The 25,189-nt window shown below is 35.4% G+C and overlaps 1 protein-coding gene across 3 annotated transcripts in view; it reads right to left on the bottom strand.

The window, feature by feature from the left end:
- Positions 1–2,834: 2,834 nt before the first annotated feature.
- Ube2g1 (ubiquitin conjugating enzyme E2 G1) overlaps positions 2,835–25,189 on the bottom strand; it is a 94,966-nt gene continuing 72,611 nt past the window's right edge. For 2 of the 3 annotated variants that reach the window (XM_071603979.1, XM_071603978.1), the window contains 4 exons: positions 21,012–21,104; positions 12,881–13,059; positions 10,341–10,464; positions 2,835–3,935 (listed from right to left, as the gene is read on the bottom strand). In XM_071603979.1, coding sequence (XP_071460080.1) covers positions 10,378–10,464; positions 12,881–13,059; positions 21,012–21,104 — 359 coding nt within the window. In that variant the 3' untranslated portion in view covers positions 2,835–3,935; positions 10,341–10,377. Of the gene's footprint in view, positions 3,936–10,340; positions 10,465–12,880; positions 13,060–21,011; positions 21,110–25,189 lie in introns of all 3 variants that reach the window. The other variant, XM_027922643.2, reaches the window with a different exon arrangement.

The raw sequence follows: 25,189 nt of genomic DNA, 5'->3' as shown, positions 1-25,189 counted from the left end.
CTTGTACACAATATGCAGTATCAACAACCTGTCTGCTTGCATTGGGAACAGCATGCAAATGTTTTGATGCTATATACTTCAAGAAGATGCCTATGTATAAAATTGGTATTGAACATTCAGGGACATCATCTGATAAGTATATTTGGAATAAAATATACTTATTCCCTGATAAGTATATTTGGAATAAAACTACTGTGGAAGGGCCTATCAGGGAAATTAAACTATGGAAATGAGCCCCAGTCTCACCCAAGCTATTCTCAGGGAGGGTTTTCTTCTTGTTTCTAATTCAGCTCTAAAAGAGCTGGATCCATGTTCTTTTCTAAGTTTGTACAAAGGCCTTAATAGCCATTAGCAATTTATATAAAGACCCACAACACACACCCAAAGGTTCTACACCCAAAGGACTATGCAGATATTAATGGTTGGCACGTCAGTTATCAACACCTAACACTGTGAAAGGACTCAGGACAAAAAGCTAGATACTATTTTAAAGTACTCAGTTTTGCTTCTTTTGCCACTAACTTACTAAATGACTCTGGGTAGTTTCCAGTTTCCCCATCTGCTTAGCTGAGGGAAGGTAGTGATTGAAAATGATGCCTGTGTTCTCTTCCAGTTAACATTTGAGTCTGGGTTCCTCATCGTTTGAGTTATCTTTAAGGTGGAACTAATTTAGGCCAAAGACAACATTCCCAATAATGTTCTCACTTTAAGTATCCAAATTACTATGCACTGAAACTCTGATGAAAAATGGTGCTTGGCTGTGTATTCTTCATCAAGTTTCCCCTGTGCACCCTTTGGTATCATGTGCTGTTTATGCAGAAAGAATTCCACAACTTGCTTTTTGAGACCTGCATCCTAAAACCAAAATAGCTCATGATACAGCCTCTAAGTCATCATTTATTGATTTATAGAGCACCCATCACATGATTGAGGTGCTTTACAATACAGTAAACATCACAACAGAACTCACATAGTTAAATACAATCAACAAATTACAGAACTAAAAAAAAAAAAAAAAAAAAAAACTGGAATGAAGCAATATTATGTCAAATTTCAAAGATGCTGAGAAGCGGCAGTACAAAAAAGGTAATTCCACCAACTAGAGACCAGACGGGCAAAGATACACAGGCATCACAACCCGAGGTGGGCAGATTTGTAAAGGGTGAGCGAGCATATAAAATAAAATTTCACAACTGGGAATGAAGGCCATTAAAGATACTATGTCATCCAAGTGATCACAGAACCAGTGGAATGACCTCACAAATATATTTACCTTACAATGACAAGAAAATCAACCGCATATGGATTTTAAACTCAGAGTCCAGAAAGCCACTGAGATCATCCTTTCTGTTATGAACACAGGCTAAAATCTACAAGTTTCTCAAAAAACTTGGAATAAATTTAGTAAGAGCCAACAGTTCTACACCCAAAGGACTATGCAGATATTAATGGTTGGCACAAAGTTGGGGGTTGAGGGGGGGTCCTTTTCCTAAAGCAGAGAAGAATCACCTCACACTAATGATGAGGCACTGGTGGGACAAAAGCCACCTAGTTCAGTGTCACCTGAGTGATTTAGATATCAAACGTAGAGGCATTTAAATTCACGGTCAGATGAACACTGGGAAAGGCACAGATGACATCTCTGACAGAGGAAAAGGAATCCTCCATCTATCAAGGCCTGTGTTTCAGTTTGTAGTATGGTGAGGGGACATAGTTGGAACGAGTATGAGGAAGAGAGGCACTCGCTCCTGCCTCTCCTATTCCCCTACGTCCAGCCCTAAAAAACCACCCAGTCATACCAACATAACTGCATTAAAGTGGCACTTAAAGTTTTGTTCAGAAACAGTTGTCCCTGAGTTACTAGGTCATTTGCTACTTATTGAGCAGTCAAATCCCAGGTTTTAACTCAACAGATTGCTAGTGGAATTATAGCAATAAGAGCAAAATTCCAACTCCACAAGCAACCACTATGTGGACGATTTCTGACTTAAGAGTGAAGGAGATTGCATTCAAAGTCCCTAGTAGGAGTGCAGTCTAGCTAGCACTTTGGGGCAACAATTTTTACAAAGTCTCTGTCTGGGAAAGACAAAAGTCATTAAGTTCTTGAAGAAAATTGGGCTCCAATGCATCAAATCAATTTTTATAGTCACTGAACATGTAAGGGTTTTTAATAATATTTAAGGGTTTCTACAATACTTGAATGAAGAACAGACTGGGATTTATAAAAATCACTCTTCACTGGGACTACATCTGTAACCACTTTACCTCTGCTTTAAAAAAAAAATCTGACAAACTGGTAGAGGTCTACATTACTGACAGGATTCCTTTCTCTCTTCTGCCAAAGCATTTCTCCAAACCCCACAGAGGAGGGATGCACCAATTTTCACTGATTCTTGCAGTCATACGCCATACCCGATCTGGTACTGTCTCAAGTTCTATCCCTTATATGCCAAAGATTGCTTCTCACTCTCAACCTCACAATAAATAGAGAGAAGCCTAGGACTGTCTAACAGTGCACATGCTCATTTCACCAATTGCTAAAGTTTAGAAAATTTTATGATATGAAATATACTTATGCTCATAATCAAATCCAAGTGTCATACATAAGTGACAGAATCTTTATGTCAAATAGCAAAGCATTTACCTCTGAAATACTTTTAGACTCACATAAGAATCCAGATAAAACCCAATACTTACACTGCCATGGCCATGTGATTTTCAAGTATTAAGTTTGTTTGCATAAGGAATCAACCTGAGATTTTTCTAAACTGCACTTCTCTGGCATTCAGTATTATAACCTTCATTCAATACAATAAAAGCCAACAACTTGACAATTATTGGAAAAAAATTATATTTTGGAAGAACTCACTACATAAGGTGACAGAATTCCAAAATCAAATTACATGAAAATATACATCATAATTTCTTTGTACAATAGGTGAGAAAAATCTCTAGTATTGAAGAATAGAGACAAAGAAATATGAAGGATTAAGGAGGATATAAGGGCAAATAGCATTCTTAATAGCAAACCAAGAAGTAAAAAGCTTGTAGTTGTGCATGCTTTATTTATCCAAACTTAACATTAAGTCAACTGAAGGGCAAAAATAAAACCAAATCAGAATTTTGTATTATTTGGGGTAAATTTCAGTAAGTTGAATTTAGAACCAACTTTTTTTTTTTAAGTTCTTGGGATAATGTCTAGGTTCAAGAGCTCTCAACAGCCAGAAAATGTTATTGCTACATCCAATCCAAGAGATGGGTGCAACTAGAATACAAAAAGACAAAGCACCTAGTGATGACCACTCCTCTGAAGTCATCATTAAAAATCAAGTAATTGCTTATTAAGTATTTCAGTATTTGAACTAAATCATCTGAGAACTTTCTGGCAGATAGAAGAGATAAAAGCAAAGGGGACTGTCAAAACAAAGAAGATACAAAAGTTTAGTAAGTGACAAGGGTTTAATGAAGCCTCAATGGTTTAAAGGAAATTAAATGGAAACTTTTAATCCTAATTGCTTTTCATCTGACATGCTTTAAGGAGTCTTTTTAAACTGATAAGAAACAATGAATAGGGAAAGAAAACCTGCTAAAATCTTTTTAGAATTTACACGATTCTTATTCTACTACAAGAAAGCATTATTTGGTACAAGGTGTATTTGTGGATGTACATGAACAGTATATATATTATCCGGATCATGTTGTGCTATGTACACGTCTTTACAATTCTTCCTGAAGGTTAAAACAGTTCATTAGAATTCAAAATGCGTGATCATCTGTAAGTTGGCACTTGTTAGGCTCTTGTCAGCATTGATAACTGGCATGTTTTATTGCAGCCCAGTTCCAGCCAGTGTTTTGCCAACTTGTTACAACAGAAGTCCAGCAATATAGGTGGGTAGAGTGCAGGAAAAACAGTGCCATGTTTCTCAATTGAAGACCTAAAAAGAAAACAAACAGCATTATATAATGATTTTATAAATTACCAAATTATTAACTGACTAGAAATTTTTATTCTTTTCCTTGGCAACAAACTCTTATTTTAAGCTCACTGTTGTGATTTTTTAAAAAATATTTTTTCAGTTGTAGGTGGGCACAATACCTTTACTTTATTTATGTGGTGCTGAGGATGGAACCCAGGACCCCAAACATGTGAGATGAGTGCTCTATCGCTGAGCCACAGCCACAGCCACAGCCCTCACTGTTGTGATTATCCATTACAGTATCCACTATCCATGTAACTATTTAATTTTGAATTTAAATTAATATTAAGTAAAATTTAAGATTCAATTCTTCTACCATACTATACATGGGCATATTTCTAGTGTTCAACAGACACATGTGGCTAGTGGCTGTCACATGGGACAGGAATAATTTAGTCTTTCCATATTCCAAGTCTTTCAAATTCTATCTAGAATCACAAGAAGGATTAGTTAAGTGTCAAGTAATTTGGAAATTTAGAAATACTTGAGGATGTACAGAGAAACAATACTGCCATACTTCTCAACTTGCTAAAGTTAATTCTTTAGGATCAGTTCAAACCTATTTCTTTATGGAGCCACCAACAAACCCCTCCATCCCAATAATAGTTCTAATTGTTTTGTAACTGCTGGTCTCATGACCTAAATTAGATTTGAGGTCAAGAACTCATCTAAATAAAAAAAATACTTCTACCTTATCAAGTGTTTAAAATGTGCCAAACAGTGTGATAAGTGCTTTAAAAACTCATCTCAGGTAATGGTCACAATCATTACATAAAGAAGTTCCCTCCACTTTACAGAGAAAAGTAAGGCAAGGTCACACAGCTAATAAATGATAGTTTCCTATTCCAAAAAAAAAAAAGTTAGGAAAAAACTGGATTTGAGTTTTAAAAGGGACACTTAATAACCGGACCTTTCTGACCCTTTATTATATTTAGGTGTTTCTGAATATAAAGGTGGGGTCAGAGATTGAAGGGAAGAGAACAGCTGTTCTTAGAAACCTCCATCTGCTGCAAAGTACAATTTGGGGCAAATTCAAACAGAAAATTCCTGGGAATTCAAGTGATATAATTTTAAACTCTTGACAGAGAAGCCTTAAGAGCAATGGCAAAATTTAACTCACACCATGTATGTTCCATAATGTGTCCTCTAAAGCCCCAAGTAAATTTCTTAAAATCACCCAAAGCCAACCATACTAAAAGCTCTTTTGGGGGAAGGAAGGAAGCTGTGAGGCAATCTGTGGCCCAGCATATGCCTGTTTTCCATAATATAGAGAACATCTCTAAGATAGATCCGAAAAGGTGGAGCTATGGCTGTATTTCTTTACAAAACGGTTGTACCAATAAACGTAAATGACCCACATCCCAGCATGAAAATGCACAAATATGAATATATTTATTACTCTGACTAGAATTGATTTTTAACATCTGCACACATACATACACATATCATTTATTAGACAATACAAAAGCATATATTGAATGAAACTCAAAAGGCAATTCTATGAAATAGGAATTATAATTTTTAGGTAATGTTACTATAGTGTTTTTTCTATATGATGCCCAAATTAATCCCTCGCCAATAAATCTCCCAAAGCTGATAAGAGAACTGGGTATGGAGTTTGTACATTTGTATATTTGGTAATCACTCCCCCCAGATATAAACAATGAAAAATTTCAGGGCCACAAGAGAATCATTTAAAAACTACTTTTAAGTGAGGTTTTAAATGAAAATACCTCAAAGAGGACAAACCATTGAAAATCACTAAACACCTAAAATCAGGCAACCCAGCTTTTTCTCATGTTTCGTTTTATTTTTGTGGTACTAGTGATTTGAGTCCAAAAGTGGCTCTACCACTGAGCTACATTTCCAGCCCTATTTTACTTTGACACAGGATCTCATTAAGTTGCTGAGGTCAGCCTCAAAATTTGCCAGCCTCTTCTGAGCCTCCCTACTCTCTTGTTGATATTAAAGACAATAATAAAAGTAATTTCTCACTTGGAGGAAGTGTTCCAATAATCACTCAAGTGAAAACAATCCATGAAGAAAATGGTTACCATCAAGGAAGTCTGCCCTGCTACACTTCACATAAGTGCTCCCAAAAGTTCCAATCCATCTTGTACTACTTTCCACTGTCTTTCCCCAAAACTGAATTATTTTCCAACATGACATTGGTGACCACACACAACTGCTTCCAGCCTGAGGTCTTGTGACCAAGCCAATCTACATGTTTCTGTCTCTGTCTCTTCTTCTTGTCCCCTAAAAATGGATATTGTTCAAAATGTTGTCCTTGGATATAATACAATAGAAATAAAGTTCAACACCAAATGGAACTTTATTTCTATTCAGGAAACTTCCAATGTCACTAGCAGCCCTACTTCTAACTATCCAATAGTCAGTCATGTGTGAACTTCTCAAAGCAACACTCTACAATTCTACTCTAGGTCTTAATGTGATTTAATTTTACTTTTGTTTGTTCGTTTAAACTCAGGGTGGGTATTGAACTCAGGGGCACTTGACCACTGAGCCACATCCCCAGCCCTATTTTGTATTTTATTAGAGACAGGGTCTCACTGAGTTGCTTAGTACCTTGCCATTGCTAAGGCTGGCATTGAACTCACAATCCTCCTGCCTCAGTCTCCCAAGCTGCTGGGATTACAGGTGTGTGCCACCACACCCGGCCTTGTTTGTTTTATAATTCCTGGTCTATCTGGCTAAACAAATATCTCTTTTTTCAGCCAGGAAATGTGTCTATAGTATTCTACATCTTCTGCTCCCCCAAGAGAACAGTGCCTTTGCAAACAGTAGGTGATTAACAAACACAAATTAACAAAAATTGAAATGAACTCATTCATAATTGCCTGTTCATGTTATCTCTCATTTTAAGATATAAATATCTTGGGTTGGGGTTGTGACTCAGTGATTGAGTGCTTGCTTGCCTCATGTGTGTGAGGCACTGGGTTTGATTCTCAGCACCACATGTAAATGTAAATAAATTAATAAAATAAAGGTCCATCAACAACTAAAAATACATTTTTAAAAAAAAGATAAAAATCTTGGGTTAGGGTTGTGGCTCAGTGGTAGAACGCTCACCTAGCATGTGTGAGGCCCTAGGTTTGATCCTCAGCACCACATAAAGATATTGTGCCCATATACAACTAAAAATATATATATTAAAAAAAGATATAAATCTTCTCTTTCAAGATATAAACCTTACTTTTTAATACTATGCAACCATCAGCAAAGAAGCATATGCATATTATTGAGCTTGCAAAACCTTAAAAGACAACAATAAATAAAAAAGCATAGAATATATGGTATATTGACAATATACATACACATGTACAAAGTATTTATGTGTGTCCAAGGAGAATTAAATTACTGAAAGATTCAACTATTATTAGTGGTTACTTCTGGGAGTAGAATTGGGAGGCTTAGGTGGGAAAGAGATAGTTTGCTTACTTTGTCCCTGCAACTAGGGACACAGAGTGAGAAGCAGAAGAGGAGGGCAACAAAGAGGCAGGCAAATCAGATTAAAAATCAGATAAAGGTAGCAATCAGATTTAGAAGGAACTAAGATAGAACCTTGATATTCACCGGTGGATAAGAGATGTTTCTAGGAGGGAATATCTGTAGTGCAAAATGTTACAGAATCAAAACTTAATTAAACCGTCAGATGTAACCAAAAAAAAACCAGTACTTAGTGTCTTTAGGAGTTTAGTTTTCTGTGAAGAGATGAGAAGAGCCAAACATTAACATGACACCGGAGGACTGATAGTCAAGAATAAAGAGAGTTAGCTCAGTAGCACACATCTGTAATTCCAGCAACCTGGGAAGATGAAGCAAGAGGATATAGCAAGCTCAAAGCCAACCTGGGCAACCTAGCAAAAGTGTGTCTCAAAATAAAAATTATTTTTATTTTGGAGGTATAGCTCAGTGGTACCATGGCCCTGAGACCTAAATAAATAAGTAAAAAGAAGAGGAGGAGGGAGCTTGACATGTGTAAGTTCCTGGGTTCAATCCCTAGCACCACAAAAAAATAACATATATAAAATAAAAATAAAGGGGAAAAAATAAAAGGGTAAAGTCCCCTTTGTTTCATGTTTCCTCTCTTCCTCCCTTAAGGTAAATACTACTGCAGACTTCATACATTTTATGTGCTTCTTCAAATCACTGTTGTTTTTCAAACTTTTCTTCTACCATCTACCTAAAAAAATAACATATTGAATTTTAGACATTATTAAGTCATGGATTTTGGTATGAAATGTTTAATCCAGTTTTCAAATGATCTCACACCTTGGCTCAAACAAAACTAGTGATTAGGTTAGATGATTACTGGGGCTTTTCTTTCCCAGTTACATCACATCATACGAGAGAAGTAACACCAAGTTCTTAAAGAACTGAGGCCCCTCTCCATCTATGGAGAGACAGCCTTTATTTGTCAGCTCTGACAAATAAACTCTTGTGTGTTAAAAAATAAATAAATAAAATAAAGGGCCGAAAGGTAGTCTGCAGTGCTTGAGAAGAGAAGGTTTTGGTTCTCAAATATCTTCAGTAAAATTAATGTGTTAATTTAATTCAAGATTGTTCTACCAAGAACTGCTGCTCCCATACCCTTGTGCAATAGTGCAAGGCCCTGGGAAGAGAGTTGCTTAGTGCCGGTGAATATTTATGAAGTAACTGCAACTTTTAAGAAGAAGTGTGCTTTCTTATCATTGTGTCGACAGTGATGACCTATTAAGTCAAGATTTCCAATTATTGCTTCCTTACTATGTTACTATAAGGTCTTATACTATTTCCTGATTAACCTGTTTTATGCACTGAGGCATATGGCTTATACTTTCTTTTTGAGGGGGGGGCATATACCTTTATTTTTATTTTTATGTGGTGCTGAGGATCAACCCAGGGCCTTGCACGTGCTAGGCAAGCACTCTACTGCTAAGCCACAACCTCAGCCCCAACTTTTTTTTTATTATTATTTTTAAGTCTTCTATGGTTCAACTTTGAAGGAAGCAATATATAACTCCTTACCCAATTTGCTTGTGCAACTTCATTAGTATTATTAATTAATTTTTAAAATGCTATCAAGATAAATACAATAAAATTCTTAAGTCAACAGAGGGCAGTGGCACAAGCCTATAATCCCAATAGCTTAGGAGGCTGAAGCAAAAGGATCCAAGTTCAAAGCCAGGCTCAGAGACTTAATGAGACCCTGTCACAAAAAAAAAAAGGGGGGTGGGGGGCGCGCTAGGAATGTGGCTCAGTGATTAAGCACCCCTGGGTTTAATCCCAGGTATCAAAAAAAAAAGCCTTGGTCATTTCCATAATCTATAAAGTACCATTTCACAAGTAAAAACATTAATAAGGGGCTGGGGTTGTGGCTCACCGTGTGTGTGAGGCCCTGGGTTCAATCCTCAGCACCACATATAAATAAAGAAATAGGGCTGGGGATGTGGCTCAAGCGGTAGCACGCTTGCCTGGCATGCGTGAGACCCGGGTTCGATCCTCAGCACCACATACAAACAAAGATGTTGTGTCCACCGAAAACTAAAAAATAAATATTAAAAATTCTCTCTCTCTCTCTCTCTCTCTCTCTCTCTCTCTCTCCCTCCCTCTCTCCCTCCCTCCCTCCCTCCCTCTCTGTATCTTTAAAAAAAAAAATAAAAAATAAAAAAAAAAGAAATAAGGAAAAGGAAGAAAAAGAAAGAAAGAAAGAAAGGTATTGTGTCCAACTACAACTAAAAAATAAATATGAATAAGCTTAAGCTTCAATATTATCTAATTTATTCCACTTCCTTGTTGTCATCAAGCTCTTAAATAAATGGAAAACATATATGGGTGAGAAGAACAAGCCCTGAGGGTTGTTTTGTTCTTAAGAGGGTGTAACACCCATAAAAAACCAATGAAGCTGGGAGTAGTAGCCGCATTCTTTCTAGCTATTCATAGGAGGCTCAGGTAGTAGGATCACAAGTTGGAGGCCAGCCTCAGCAATCAGTGAACCCCTCAACAATTCAACAAGACCCTGTTGCTAAAAAGGAAAAAACAAAAAGGTCTGGGGTGGTACTCAGTGATAAAGCATCCCTGGGTTCAATCCCCAGTACAAAAAAAAAAAAAATTAGAAATTTTACCATGAATGAAAAGAAAAAGACTATCATACAACTATTTTAAAACAAAATATCTACGTAAAATCAGCTAAAGGGAAAAAACAAACAGATTAAATTATAGCCTTAAGCATTTCTGGATAATACTATTAAAAATAATAAAACCAATGAGAACGAACAATTCAAATATCTAAATCATATGATTTTTAAAAACTGACATAGCATTTTCCAAAAGACAGTAGTATAATTTTTTAAATGAACTCACCCTGAAATAAGTGAAATTACTAGCTGCTGAATAAATGTCACTCAAAAGCAGTCTCTTGGCTTTTTCTTACACAGCGTGCAACTTTCCTTTTAAATTCTCCGTTTCTGTCTTCCCTCCATTCTTTCTGTAGGTACAAAAGTAACATCAAATGATTTTATGTAAACTTTTCCTTGTAATCTCAAATAATCATTTTAACTTTGAATATAATCTTTTGGTAGTTTGAATACTTTAAAAAAGTTTAAAAGGCAGAAAACAGTCAAAAAGTATTTTTGTAAGGTACTTTGTTGGAATATACAAATAGAAACATTTTCTGCTAATTACCCTTACAAGAAAATTTCTCTTTTAAAAAAGAAAAGACCACAAAAAATAATAGCTATGGTTTTATGTTACACTAAAAAGAAAGCTACAATTTACAAAAAAAGACATTCAAGCTATGCGAAGGATTACTAACTTTCCTTACTTGAAAATAACCAGAAAACAAAGTCAACATAAAACTATCTTGTATCTTTAAAGTAGATAGGTGAGATGCATTACACTGAAATGATAGTGAGTACTAGTAGGTAGAAAGTAGGGGTAAACAGATAACTTATCAATCATGAACACATAAGACCACCAACACAGTTCCAATGAGATAAGAGGTGATTTCATTTAGCATAAAAGTAACAGAAATGTGCTCAAAAATGCTCAGCCTGCTTCTTTTTCTTTGCATATCATCAATTTAGGAACAGCAAAGACTATGGAAATCATCATTCCTTGCCTTTACAAAGGAAGATATTTTAAAAAGAAAAAAGGGGGGAGGGGGGGTTTCCCCTCAAAGCAAGACACACCAATAAGCAAATACACTGTGCCCCTGGGTTCAATCCCCAGCACCCACCTCCAAAACAAAAAAGGGCATTATTTAGATAAAAGATAATGCTAGAGGATCAATATGGGTATAAATTAAAACAAGTTCAAAAAAAGGAAAGAATATTAAAATTGGATAAAGTCTCAAAACAATTACACATTTTTCCAAAACATGTCTTTAATTTCAAAAGGTATATACCGACTTCAGAGGTGAAAGATTAAAGAGTTTATACAATTGTACGAAATTTCAGAAGACCCAAGAATAAAGAACCTAAAAGGAAATGGGGGTGGTTGACATCTAACAATGGAGAATCAGCCTATAATCAACTTTCCCGTCAGCAATAATAAAAACTAAAAAATTAATTCTGTCTAAATTTTGTATTTTCTTCCTAGAACTCTAAAAACAAAGTATCAATCAAACTTTAGGGAAGGATAAAGCACCTTGAATCATGAAAGGGCTCTAGATTTAATTCCCACATATCTAAAATGTTAGGATGAAGTCCATAGGAAAAAGGAAAAGAAAAATGTGATCCAGGAAACAGAAGATCTGATCCAGAAGAGCTGCAAAGGAAAAATCTAATAGAGGCAGCCAGCATGAGAGGGTGAGAGAATCAATCTAATTTGGATACAGGAATCCAGAAGAGAGCTCTCTAATCCTAACCCTAACTGTAAATATGGATCTATTGTTGCCATTTTGTTCACTGTTCTCTGGTTGTTTTGTGATCCTTTCTTTCTCTTGCCATCTTCTTTGTGATTAAGTGGTTTTCTCTATTGGTATGCTTTGATTCCTTGTTTTTGTCTACTATAGGATTTTGCTTTGTAGTTACCACAAAGCTAAGAATTTTATAACAGATTATCTGAAACTGATAACTTTGATTACATTTTAAAAACTACATTTTTAATCCACACATTCCCACGCTTAAATTTTTTTAAGTTGTCAATGGACCTTTATTTTATTTACTTATATGTGGTGCTGAGAATAGAACCCAGTGCCTCACACATGCTAGGCAAGCTCTCTACCACTAAGCCACACCCCCAGCACTGAGTCTCTGCTCTTAATATGCCTATTCCACTTAGTATCCAGTTTCTTTTTTGTGTGGTGCTGGGGATGGAATCCAAGGCCTTGAACAGCAAGGCAAACACTAACAAATAAGCTATATCCATAGCCCGTGCAATTTTTAATATCACAAATTACATCTTTTTATCATTTTAGCCACAATGATAAAGAATAAGTTTAAAAATCTATTTTATCGCGTGACTAAAGTTAATAATCTTAAAAACTGCTAAAGGCAGGATATTTTAAGTGTTCGCATCACCAAAAAATGGTATGAGGTAATACATATGTTATTTAGTTCAAAATTGCTATTTCCTGATGTAGATATATTTTAAAAGGACATATTACACATAACAAGTTGAGTCTTCTTAAAAGAAATAGTGATGGACTGAGATTGTGGCTCAGCAGTAGAGCGCTCACCTAGCACGGGTGGGACCCAGACTCGATTCTCAGCACCACATAAAAATAAAGGCATTGTGTTGTGTCCATCTACACCGAAAGAAAAGAAAAGGAGGAAAGAAAGAGTGACAGGTTGAAGGTACAGTTCAGTAGTAGAAATCTTGCCTAGCACCCTAGGTTCTGTCCCAAAAGAGGCGGGTGGGAAAGATGGAAGAGGGAGGACAGAAGGATGTGAACACCTTACCGCAGCATCGACATTAGCAGGTGAATCTCCATTAGGGTCTGCCAGCATAGAAATGACACTAATCATGATGGTTTCCACAGTGTGGATAGGAAGCCAGCGTTCCTCTGGCTTTTCATAACCATATTTATCCTCCCCAGGCTCATGAAGAATAGAAATGCAAACATCACCATTTTTATCAACTGCGAAATTAGAGAATAAAACTTTGTTTAATATATTACCAATTTGGTATGACATAAAGTATCTATTACAAATATGATCCTGATCTACAATAACACCTGTATAAAACATTACCACTACACAGAAAATTTCCAAAATGGAATCTGCTAACTTTTTAAGAAAGCTGTAGATTTTACCAAACACATAGTATCCAACAAACTCATAGTGTAAGCTATCTTTTTCATTTGTGTAAAGTTTTTAAGATAAACAGCATATAGATGGTGTTTAGCATTGAAATATACTTAATACAATGTAAACGAGTAGATTGCAACTACTAAATCTGTTCCTCATTTGTAGAAAGCATATGATCTAAAACATGGGAAACTGTTTCTATGGAATGATTTTCTAGTCTTCCCACTAACTTACTGATTTAAATTGGTGATAGTCAAAGATTTAGAATTTTTTTCGAAGAAAATGGAACTAATATAGTGATGTACTTTCAAAATCATGTAAAAGCAAAGTTATGTTCAAATGCACAAAAAGGAACATATAACCCATGAAAATCTGTCAATATCATGATATTCATGAGATTTCTTTTCTAAAAATCATTTAAAAATTCAAACCACAAGTAATAATGAGTAAGAATAAGAGAACATTTCTAGGGGACATGTATTGAGATAACTATATCTTACTTTCAAATGGTTCAGAGAAAAATAAAATATTAATTAACAAAAAAAAGTTGGAAGCATTAATCCACAAATCCATTTACACAACACAAACGTATTACCTATCTATTGGCCAAAGTAATCTTTAATGGTAAAATTTTCTCTTAAAAAAGGGGTGAGAGGGATAAAAAGCATACTTTAAGGGGTAAATTTTAGAAAAAGATGTTTAATTAAAATTTATTGCTGTAAATTAACCAAATTTCCAAATTCTATAAATAGCGAGTACCATATTTTTATACATTTCACTCCTAACTTCTTCCTTTTGGGGGCAGGGGGTTAGGGGCTGGGGGCTTACTAGAGATTGAATTCAGGGGCATCTAGCCACATCCCCAGCCCTATTTCTATTTTATTTAGAGACAGGGTCTCACTGAGTTGCTTAGTGCCTTGCTATTGCTGAGGCTGGCTTTGAACTCTCAATCCTCCTGTCTCAGCCTCCTGAGCCACTCACTGGGATTACAGGTGTGCGCCACTGCACCTGGTTCCTAGCTGCTTCTTTATAGAACCTAATAAATTGTGAACAGTTAAAATTCTAACTCAGAATTTCCTCTCAGAACACCAGCATGGGCAATGAAAACTCTAAGGACCAGAATCAAAGTATGTATACATACAAATCAATATTATTGCTCTATTAATACTTTTTGAATGCCTACTATGTGCCAGGACCACACCACACCTGACATGGGGTACAGCCTTAGTCTTCAATGTTTCATATAAGTTTTTCTATAATTAAGAGTCCCTTCCCAACCTACCCCCACCTGCTAATGGACTCTATTAACTAAAGGAATAAGTAGATCAAGAAGCAAAAATAACAACAAAAACACTTACAAAGTTCAGCACTAAGATTTTATGAAGTATTATTTTTTAGGATTTTAAAATTTTTATTTATTTTTTGGCACCAGGGATTGAACGCAGGGGTGTTTCTACCACGGAGCTATATCCCTACCCCTACCCCGTTTTATAAATTTTTTATTTTGAGACAGAGTCACACTGAGTTACTTAGGGCTTTTCTAAGTTGCTGAGGCTGGCCTTGACCTTATGATCCTCCTGCCCCAGCCTCCTGAGTCACTAGGATTAAAGGTATTCGGCACCAGGCCCACTAGGATCTTTTAAACATTTTACTTACTTGTGTCATTTTACATTTATTTAGTAAACAAATTCCTACATAATCTGAATAAAGTATTTCAAAATCTACTGTAAAGTCTCAAAAACATAGATAAACAACTCTCAGGAACAACTCTTCTTCTGATAAAAAGATCTCGGTTAGAATTGTTTTCTCCAGGGGCTGGGGATGTGGCTCAAGTGGTAGCGCGCTGGCCTGGCATGCATGCGGCCCGGGTTCGATCCTCAGCACCACATACAAAACAAAGATGTTGTGTCCGCCGAAAACTAAAAAATAAATATTAAATTCTCTTTCTCTCCTCTTCCCTTCCCTTCCCTTCCCTTCCTCCCTCTCTCTCTTTTAAATAAAAAAAAAAAAAATTGTTTTCTCCAGTTTTCTGAAGTGAGGATATTGAGTAATCTTTTGAAACAAGTTTTCTGGGGCTGGGGATGTGGCTCAAGTGGTAGCGCATTCGTCTGGCATGCGTGCGGCCCAGGTTTGATCCTCAGCACCACATACAAAACAAAAGATGTTGTGTCTGCCGAAAACTGAAAAATAAATATTAAAAATTCTCTCTCTCTCTCTCTCTCTTTAAAAAAAAAGAAAGAAACAAACAAGTTTTCTATGCCATTCTATGATTATTTGTGAGAATTTCTTTATTTCTACTACATCATCTAAGGGTGTTTAATATAAATTTTAAGCAAAAGGCAATTCCTTGTTTCCTTTTCATATCAAGATATGAGGTACAGATAAGGACTTTGCTATATTTTTAAATATTTCAAAGTGTTTTTGCTGTTATCTATTTGCCTTATATCTAATGTCTTTCTACATTTCCTATAGATATCAGGTTTCAAAAGTTGAAGACAGTTTGAAATTTGAGTAAAGACTTGGTCACAGTATTTACATTGTTTAGAGTATCTATGCATTATGAATTCTTCAGTGATAAGCAATGTTTGAGAAATTGCTAAAAGGTCTACAATAGTTTTTCACTCATATTATCCTTCCACATTACAAATTCTCCAGTGCTGAGTAAGGAATGAACAACTTTAGAGACACTGTCGCATTGGGTCTTTGTATAATTTCTCTCTTCTATGATTCCTGTAGTGTGCAATAAGGGTTGAACCATTTTTAAAGTCTCTGGCACAATGTTAACATTTGTAGGGCTTCTCTCTAGTATGAATCTTCTACTGTTCAGTAAAGTGTGGCCTTTGAGTAAAATCTTTTCCACATTCTTCACATTTGAAGGTGTCATGTCATTTTAAACAGTATAAGTAAGAATAAGAAAACTTTTAGGTTGAATTATATTTTTAAAAGATTATATATTTTATGCAGCCATAAGCAATATGAAGTGACCATTATCACTGCCTCCTCACTCAGGATTAACAGTTTTATTGAAATTTCATAACATCTAATAAATAATTAGCTTTTCCAAATTTTTTTTCCATGACAACTTTCCACATAAACAGACATTTTGAAAAATGTCTGTTCTTATCCTTTAGCCAGTTATGTGGTTAAGTGTTTAGATTTACCTTTACAAAATGCTTCCCAATTTACCCCTAAATAATTTGTGTCCTTTCCCCTGGTACTAGGGGTTGAACCCAGGGCCTTGTACCTGCTAGAGGGAAGCACTCTACTCTACCATTGAGCTACATCCATTTTTGAAAATTTTTTATTTTTATTGTGAGACAGGGTTTCACTAAAATTACCCAGGCTGGCCTCAAACTTGCAATCCTCCTACCTTACCTTCCCAATGACCTGGAATTATAGCATGTATCACCATGCCCAACTCCCGTGTATAATTTTTAATGTACTTTAGTGCTATTCTTCATTTCTGATAGAAGATTCAGTGAAGAATTCTATATTCAGGGAACTATCATTTCCTTTTAGTCTTTCTCTCCCTGTCTCTCTCAGTATTTTCAATGTTTATTTTTGAAGCTAGAGAGTTCTTGTTCCCAACATATACCAAATAGATGATAATGACTGGGCACAGTGGCGCACTCCTGTAATCCCAACAAATTTGAGGTCAGCCTTGGCAATTTAGTGAAACTCTGCCTCAAAAAATAAAAAGTGCTAGGGAATGGCTCAGTAATAGAGTGCCCCTAGGTTCAATCACCAGTACAATAAATCATAACTTTAAAAAACAAAATCACTTGTGACTTTTTATTCCATTTATCTTCAATTCACTTTGCTATTTGGTTTTGAAAATTAAAATTGTTTCTCCATAAATAGCTAGCCATTAGTCTTTCATCAATAATTGAAAAACACTTCTCTTCCAGTGTAAAACTAAAATCTCTGAACAATGCATTCTAGTTATATATCCTTTTTCTTGAGAATACGGATCCAAAACTACGAAAAACTGACACTGAAATGAATCTGACGTAATTTTCCCATGTACATGTGAAAACAACACAGTGAATATCCCACCATCATGTACATCCATAAGAATGAAATCCTAACTAGAATAAGATATATTCCATGTTCATGTAATTATATCAGAATGAATTAAAAAGAACCAAAACACACAAAATTTAAAAAACTGGCTTGCCCTCATCTTCTCCACTTACTCACTACTTATACCTTATGAAAACTGGCTTCTGCTGCCTATCGGGATACTAACGTTATTTTCAAAAAAATGGTCTGGATAACATATAAGAACTTCAATCTAAGTCAACCCTTCTGGCCCAACACAAATGCTACTTGACAGCATCTTCCTGGATATATTTTCCTCCCTTGGCTTCCATGTCAATTCCTTCCTCTTGATTCTTCAACTCCACTTTCTCTCAGCTTCTCCTTTCCTCCCCCCACCCTTTTTTTTGGTACCTGAGACTGAACCCAGAGGGGCTTTAGCACTGAGCCACATTGCCAGCCCCTTTTAATATTTTTTATTTAGAGACAAGGTTTGGGCCTTGCTAAATTGGCTAGGCTGGCTTTGAACTCATGATCCTCCTACCTGAGCCTCCTGAGCCACTGGGTTTACAGGCATGTGCCACCACAACCAGCCCTAGTTTTCCCCTTCTTTAACCTGACTTTTGACGTTATCCTAATCTCTAACATTTAATAACTGTTTCTCTGGGTAAATTAATTCATTCAGTAGATCATACTGTTATCTGTCATCCTGAGGCAATAACTTCTAAGGCCCTAGATTCACTATTGAACCCGAGTTTTATCTAATTATCTATCTGAACATATCAGTGTATCTCAAGGGGGAGGGGGACAAAATTGAATGCATCTAAGCCACTCAAAAGTATTATTTACCCTATAATAATTTTGTAATACCTTTACTGAGATATAATTCACATACCATACAATTCACCTGTTCCAAACATACAATATAATGGTTTCTACCTACTGTATTTACAATTGTACAACCACCACCAGGATCAATTTTAGAATATTTTCATCATCCCAAAAGACATCCCATACCCAACTGGTAATAACTCCTTATTTCCACCCAAACACCCCTCCAGCTCTAGGCAACTACTGATCTATTTTGGCCCTACAGATTCCAATTATTACATATAAATGGAATCACTGTGTTATTTTTAAAAACTGGCTTTGTTCATTTAACATCATGTTTACAAGGTTTATCCATGTTGTCATTTGTATTAGTACTTTATTTCTTTTTTATTTGACAAGTGATAATCTATTACACAGATATAATGCCACATTTTATTTTTCCATTCATCAATTGACAGGCATTTGGGTTGTTTCTACTTTGGGGTTAATAAATTTTGCTAAGAACACTCTTATGAGATTTGGGAGGCATATGTTTTTAATTTTCTTAGCTATCTACCTAGGAGTAGAATAGAATTGCTAGATCATAATGATAACTATGCTTAACCTTCTAAGGATCTGCTAACTATTTTCCAAACATCTGTACCACTTTACATTCTTCTCAGTATTATATGAGTTATAATTTCTCTGCTTCATTATTAATACGTGTTATTACTATTTTTACTACAGCCATCCTTATGGGCAAAAATGGTTATCTCATTACTTTCTGAAATGGCTAGTCAATCCTAAATTCTTATATCTTTATTTCCACTCATATCTGGTAATCAACAAGTGAAAAGAACTAAATCATCCTTTTTGATACTATTCTTGGTTCAAGCTTTTACTGTTTCTTACTCTGATACTGATATGTCTGTCTGGCTTCTTTTTCCAATCTTCTACTAGTCTAAGCTTTCTGGAAGGAAAATATAATCATGATGAACCCATGGAACAACTTTAAACTCATCAATTTAATGAAACTCTACAGCCTGCAGAATAATGTTCAAGTCAGGCATATTCAACATTCAAAATTCCATTCAAGAACATATCTAGAATCCTTAACTCCCTCCTTTTCAGCTTCCAGAAAAAAATGGATACCTATATCACTATCACCTCACAGCTTCACCATTCTGCTTAATGCGCTCCTCTTCCGCAGAGAGCACGACATCTTATGGGAAGTATAGCCGAGAAAACATCGCTGTACTCCCAGTGCTTTCCAGATACTCACATTCTTTAACTATCTTGCTTGCCCCAGTATTTCTCTTTTCCATTTCAGAATGACTTTTCACTCCGTCCTATAGCTAATTCTTTCTGTAGCTGCCATCCCTACCCCATCACTTCCTCAGGTATCCTTTCTTCACTAATTATCCTTTCTCCAATAAAATTTTGATTATTTCCTTCTCTAAAGCCTGTCTCTACAAAATGAAAAGTCTCCTTTAAAAATTAAAAAAAAAAAAACAAAACATCAATTTTCCTCCCAAACTTGTGATGCTATCCTCCCTCCTGACAGGAAGGAAGTTTCATTATTTTGCTTACATATATGCACTTATTTAATTTTTGCAGAGAAAGTAAGATTCATAGAGGCTTTGCCTAGAGTCACACAGCTAATTTGTAGTGAAATAAAATTGAGAAACTTTGTTGGACCTTCTTTCAAAGCAAGCCCAAGAAGAATGCCTATTACATATATCAAGTAATCCAAGTGAAAGCAGAAGAAATTGCACTGCCCAAAGTCCAGAAAAAGATCAAAGAAATGTCACGAAGTACATCACCAAATCAAGTATCCAGGAATCAGGCAGGACTATCATTAATGCCTTCTGTCATTATTAACTAGAGATATTACTTTTATCTTCTTCTTCTATTTTTTTGGTGCTGGGGATTGAACCCAGGGCCTTGTACTTGCAAGACAAGCACTCTACCAACTGAGCTATACCCTTAGCCCCAAGATACTACTTTTATGACCCTGCTGTCTTAATAATATAATGAAATGTAGTAGTTCCAGTTTTCTTTTTGACTGTTCCAGTCTCTCATCATACATATATATATGTGTGTGTATGTGTGTATATATATGTATATTTTTTAAAGCCTTGATACCCCATTTGCTTAGGATAAATCCTTATTTAATCTGTTCATTCATTCCATCATTCCTCTCACTGACTCTTGCTTAATTTAATGTATGTATTTCTATTCCTTGCAACCAACAGAGTCTTCAGAATAAGATGCAGAACACAAATTAGTATAATAGTCTAAAAAGAAAACTAGTAAAAAAACAGAAAAGAAACCCTTGCAAGCTCTATCACACAAACCAAAGCCAAAAATTCAGGGAGCCTGTGTATATAAAAGAAGCTTATCTGGCCTAACCTTTGGCCACAACATAGATTTTACAGGGCAGCCAATCTTTGGATTAAACAGGTCAATGTCATCACTCCATGCACGGCAGTATTGAATGCTTTCAAAGCTATGTATTTCCCTTGTCTATGAATCACCTATGTGGCAGGTGGGAAAGTCCTTTGTAACAGCTAAGAACATAGATAAAAGTTATGAGTAGCCCATGTTCTAAAACTGAGTTAACGAAATATATACTAGAAACCTATGTTTCATGATTTCTATGCTCTTTGTAATTAATACTATTCAGAAACTGCCTGTAATTTGGAACACTGAGTCTCAAAAAGAGGAGAAATCTAAGTAAATAAATAAAAAATAATATTTTCCATGTGATCTATTAGTTCTTCTATCTTAAAAAAGCTACTACAAGGCCATGTGCACAATGAACACAATGAACTTAAAAAGTAAATTCCAAAGCAATTTCACCAAGAACTATCATCTCTGTTACTGACCTTGAAATCTTTATATTTCAAGTAAAAACAAAACCAGATAAACTTACCATTTGGGTGCCAGATTTCTGTAATGAATTTCATTTTAGGAGGCCGGAGGGGATAATCTTTTGGGAAAGTGAGATGAGCCTTAAAAACACCACCTTCACTGGAAAAAAAACAAAAACAAGTTCTTGCCTATAAGTTCCTGCTTATAAGTATACAATCATTAAAACAAATATAAAATAAGAGTGTAGGCACTAAAAGTAAACATAGTGAATAATTCAAGGGTTCAAAAGTAAACATAGTGAATAATTTGGATTCCCTACAGATAGTTTATTAAACTGGGTGTTTGAGGTAACTATCATACCTATAACTTTATATTAAACTCTCAAGAGAGCTAGTAAAAGGAAAAAGAAATGGTTTGGTAAAAGAGGCATCCAGATCAGATCATCAGTAGCTATGCTATGATCTTTCCATCATTTCCCAATGCACTTATAACAAAATTCAGAAAGTTTAACACTGTTTATAGGGCTCGAGTTGCCAATTTATCTACATTGATCTCAAACTATTGCTCTTTTTTCTGTTCTAGCCAGTCTTCTTTCAGTTCCTCAAACACACAAGTTCCTTGTCATCTCAAAGCTTATATGCATTTGTTGTTCCTTGTCTGGGAACCAATGTGTTATGTGTCGAATATTGGGAGTACAGCAGTGAACAGAATACAGTCTCTGAAGGAATTTGTAGTCTACTGACTTTCCAGAACCGTGCTCATGAAAAGAACTTTCTGCAAAATTAAAGATGTTCTATACCTCTGTTTGTTCAATATAGAGTCACTAGCCACAAGTGGCTATTGGCTACCATACTGGACAGCCCAGTTATAAATCAATGCCATTTAACTGGGAATCATTTTTGAAGAAATGTCAATAAAACAATAAAATGATGTATATAATACCAATTAAAACCCAAAAGATCAAGTCGGCCTTAAAGGGCAAAAATGACCAAATTCCTTCCTTGGAACCCAGATGCTAGATATTTCCTCTGCTTGAAATACCCTTTTCATTTTTCTTCTGATCATCATTCACTCAGCTTTAACTGTTACCTAGACAAAAGATTTTCCCAATCTAGTCACTAGGTCCCCTCTATCACACTGACTTCTTTTAATTTACTGCAATAGCAGTTCGCATATCTGATTCTCTTATTATTCAGTGTGTACACTCCATTAGAGCAGAGTCGTGATTATTTCAGATCAATGAGAAATGGAATTCTTAGATCATAAAATAGTTTTGATTCATGAACAAATATACATTATATATTTAAACTAGATAAAATTCATTATCTAGTTATGCTAAGCATTGTTCTAAATAATTTTTTTAAAAAGAACAAAGCATTAGCAATCATTGTGAAGCTTACCATTCTAGAATTAGAAACAAAATATCTAGCAAAAAAAAGAATACCAGTAATAAGTACTATTTTAAAAAGCAAATATTTATAGAATAAGCCTATTTGTTTTTTAAACAAAAATGTGGACACATTTGTACACAAATAGAAATATGTCTGGGAGTATATCATCAATACATTATAATGGTTAACTCTAGAGAGAGTATGATACGGGATCATTTTACTTTCTGATATACACATTTCAATATAGCTTCAATTTTAAAGTACACGCAAGTATTAACTTTTCTGTTCAAGAAAGCAAGATGCAGGTTCAGATTAAGTTTTTTGTTTGTGGTACCCAGCATGAACCCACAAAGCTACATCCCCAACCCTTTTTATTTTCAATTTTGAGACGGGGTCTGGCTAAGTTGCTTTGGCTGCCCTTACAGGGGTGCATCACTGCAATGGAACTAAGTTCTAAAAAGATAAGTAGATCACTATTATCAAATACTTGTGTGGGCTGAGGATATAGCTCAGTGGTAGAGTGTTTGCCTTGCATGCACAAGGCCCTGGATTCCATCCCCAGCACCACCCCAAATTTATATATATACTTGTGAATACTTAGGAAAGGCAACTTGATTCAAAAATATATATAATTCAGTGACCTTGAAAATCAATTTTGATAAAAGCAACAGAAAAGATCACAAAGCATTAAGGAAAGAATGGGATGGTATAGTACAAAGCATGATGAATGGGACAAATTGTACAAGAAATTTAAGAAAGAAGATGAAGAAAAAGTACAAACAAAGTACTTTCAAAGGGGGAAGACTAATTTGTTTGCAAGAAGATATGAATGTGTTGGCTAGAGATATTAGAAAAAGAACAATGAGAAATTAGCTATAAGTAAAAAGGAAACAAAGGTAGTAGAGTGCCTAACCATGAAAAAGAAAGAACATCTTTTCCTTTCCCACAGGAAGAAAAACAGATTGAATACAGAACAGATATCCAGGAGTAAAAAGGATAATTATAGACGAAACATCAATATACTCATTTTTTTTTCAAACAAAGATACAACCGTGGTAAACAAAATTAAAAGTATCAAAAGAATGACAAATTCTATGCCTGCCTAGGGCCTTACTCTTGGATAATTTACCAGGTTATCACCTGAAAGGAAAAAAACATGAAGCCTTGAGGGGAACAGAGTCTGAAACAGCTGCTGTGGAATGTACATTACATTGACGAAAGAGAAGTACTATCTCAGCTACCCCAACCTGCATTAATAAGTGCCAAACTGGTCTTAGGACATATTAATTACATGGACTAGTCTTCCAAATAGGCTGCAAAAGCAATTCAGTGAGTCACTTATCAAGTTCTTTTGTTAACAGAAATAGAACAGAAAACATGTATTTTTATAAAATCTATATAAACATATATCACTGGATCATGATACAAAATATTGTCTGATCATGGTTTAAAAAACAAGGTTGAAAAGCCACAAATACAGACACACACACACACACACACACACACACCCATGCACTTCATTTTACTAGTGAGGATATTCTGATATTCCTTGAGAAATATTAAGTTGGTTTTCCCAGATCACTTTAATTTTGATTGATTAGATGCCATCAAAAGGCTCCATAATGGCCTAATGGAATCCTCATTATGAAAAACTGCCTCAGGCTAGGCATGGTGGCCCAAACCCAGCATGAGGATTCCAAATTCAAGGCCTTAAAGACACTATCTCAAAAAAATGAACAGGGCTGGGGTTTATCTCAGTGGTGGAGTGCCCCTAGGTTCAATCCTCAGTAATACCCCAAACAAAACAAAACAACAACAAACAAAAACATTGCCTTAATGCCTCTAAATTATAAATTATTTTCAAACTTTAAAATGTCAATGAAATTTACTTAGTAAGACTGCCCTAAAGATTTAAACCACATAATTTTCCCTTCTTCTAAAACACTGAGAAACAACTATGCTAGTTCTCATAATTTTTCTTCTCTCTGTGGACCCATCACCTTCTATTTTATCTGGGGAAATTCTACCTTCATTCATTCATTGCCTTGCTTGGTAGTACCCAATTTCTGGGTACAAACTTCTACTTAATAGTCAAGTGAGCAGAGAGGAATCCTAAACCCACAGGGAAATTACAGACTAAACATCAATATATTCATTTTTTCAAGCCCTCAAAGATACAACTGTGGTAAATAAAATTAAAAGTTATTAAAAGTATCAATAACCACACAAGGTGGCACATGCCTGTAATCCCAGCGACTCAGGTGGCTGGAGCAGGAGGATCCTGAGTTCAAACCCAGCCTCAGCAACTTAGCGAGGCCCTGAGCAATTCAGGGAGTCCCTGTCCCTAATAAAAAAGAAAAAAAAATTTAAAGGGCGGGGTGGGGATGCCAAGGGATATGGTTCAGTGGTTAAGTGTCCCTGGGTTTAATCCCTCATACCAAAAATAAAGTATCAATGAATTCAAAATATCTTTACTTCTGTTACATAATTAAAGACTTTTTCCATCACAGATTCTAATAACATAATTACTAGTATGGGTCAAAAAGAGGTACGCAACCAACTGTTCCACAGTTTTTAAAAAGTTTGAGAAACATAGGCCAAGTTAAACATAGGCCAAGTTTTGCCCGGAGGTTTTTCCTTACTGTTACTGTATTAAATTATAAAAACCCTACAAGAATTATACTGTATCGTTATATCATACTTATTTTTTAATAATATGCTGTATGCTGCCTTCTGAAATTTTGCTCAATATTGTTCTTTCAATCTATGTCTCTATTAGTATCTGCCTTTTGTTCATTCATTTTACCTGACACATTCCACAATTTCTCCACTATTCTGATATTTGACT

This window comes from Marmota flaviventris, chromosome 17, assembly GCF_047511675.1.
Source record: "Marmota flaviventris isolate mMarFla1 chromosome 17, mMarFla1.hap1, whole genome shotgun sequence".
In the NCBI taxonomy this organism is placed as follows: domain Eukaryota; kingdom Metazoa; phylum Chordata; class Mammalia; order Rodentia; family Sciuridae; genus Marmota; species Marmota flaviventris.
Note: the sequence above shows the minus strand (reverse complement) of the source record. Positions and strands in the feature narration are given on the sequence as shown.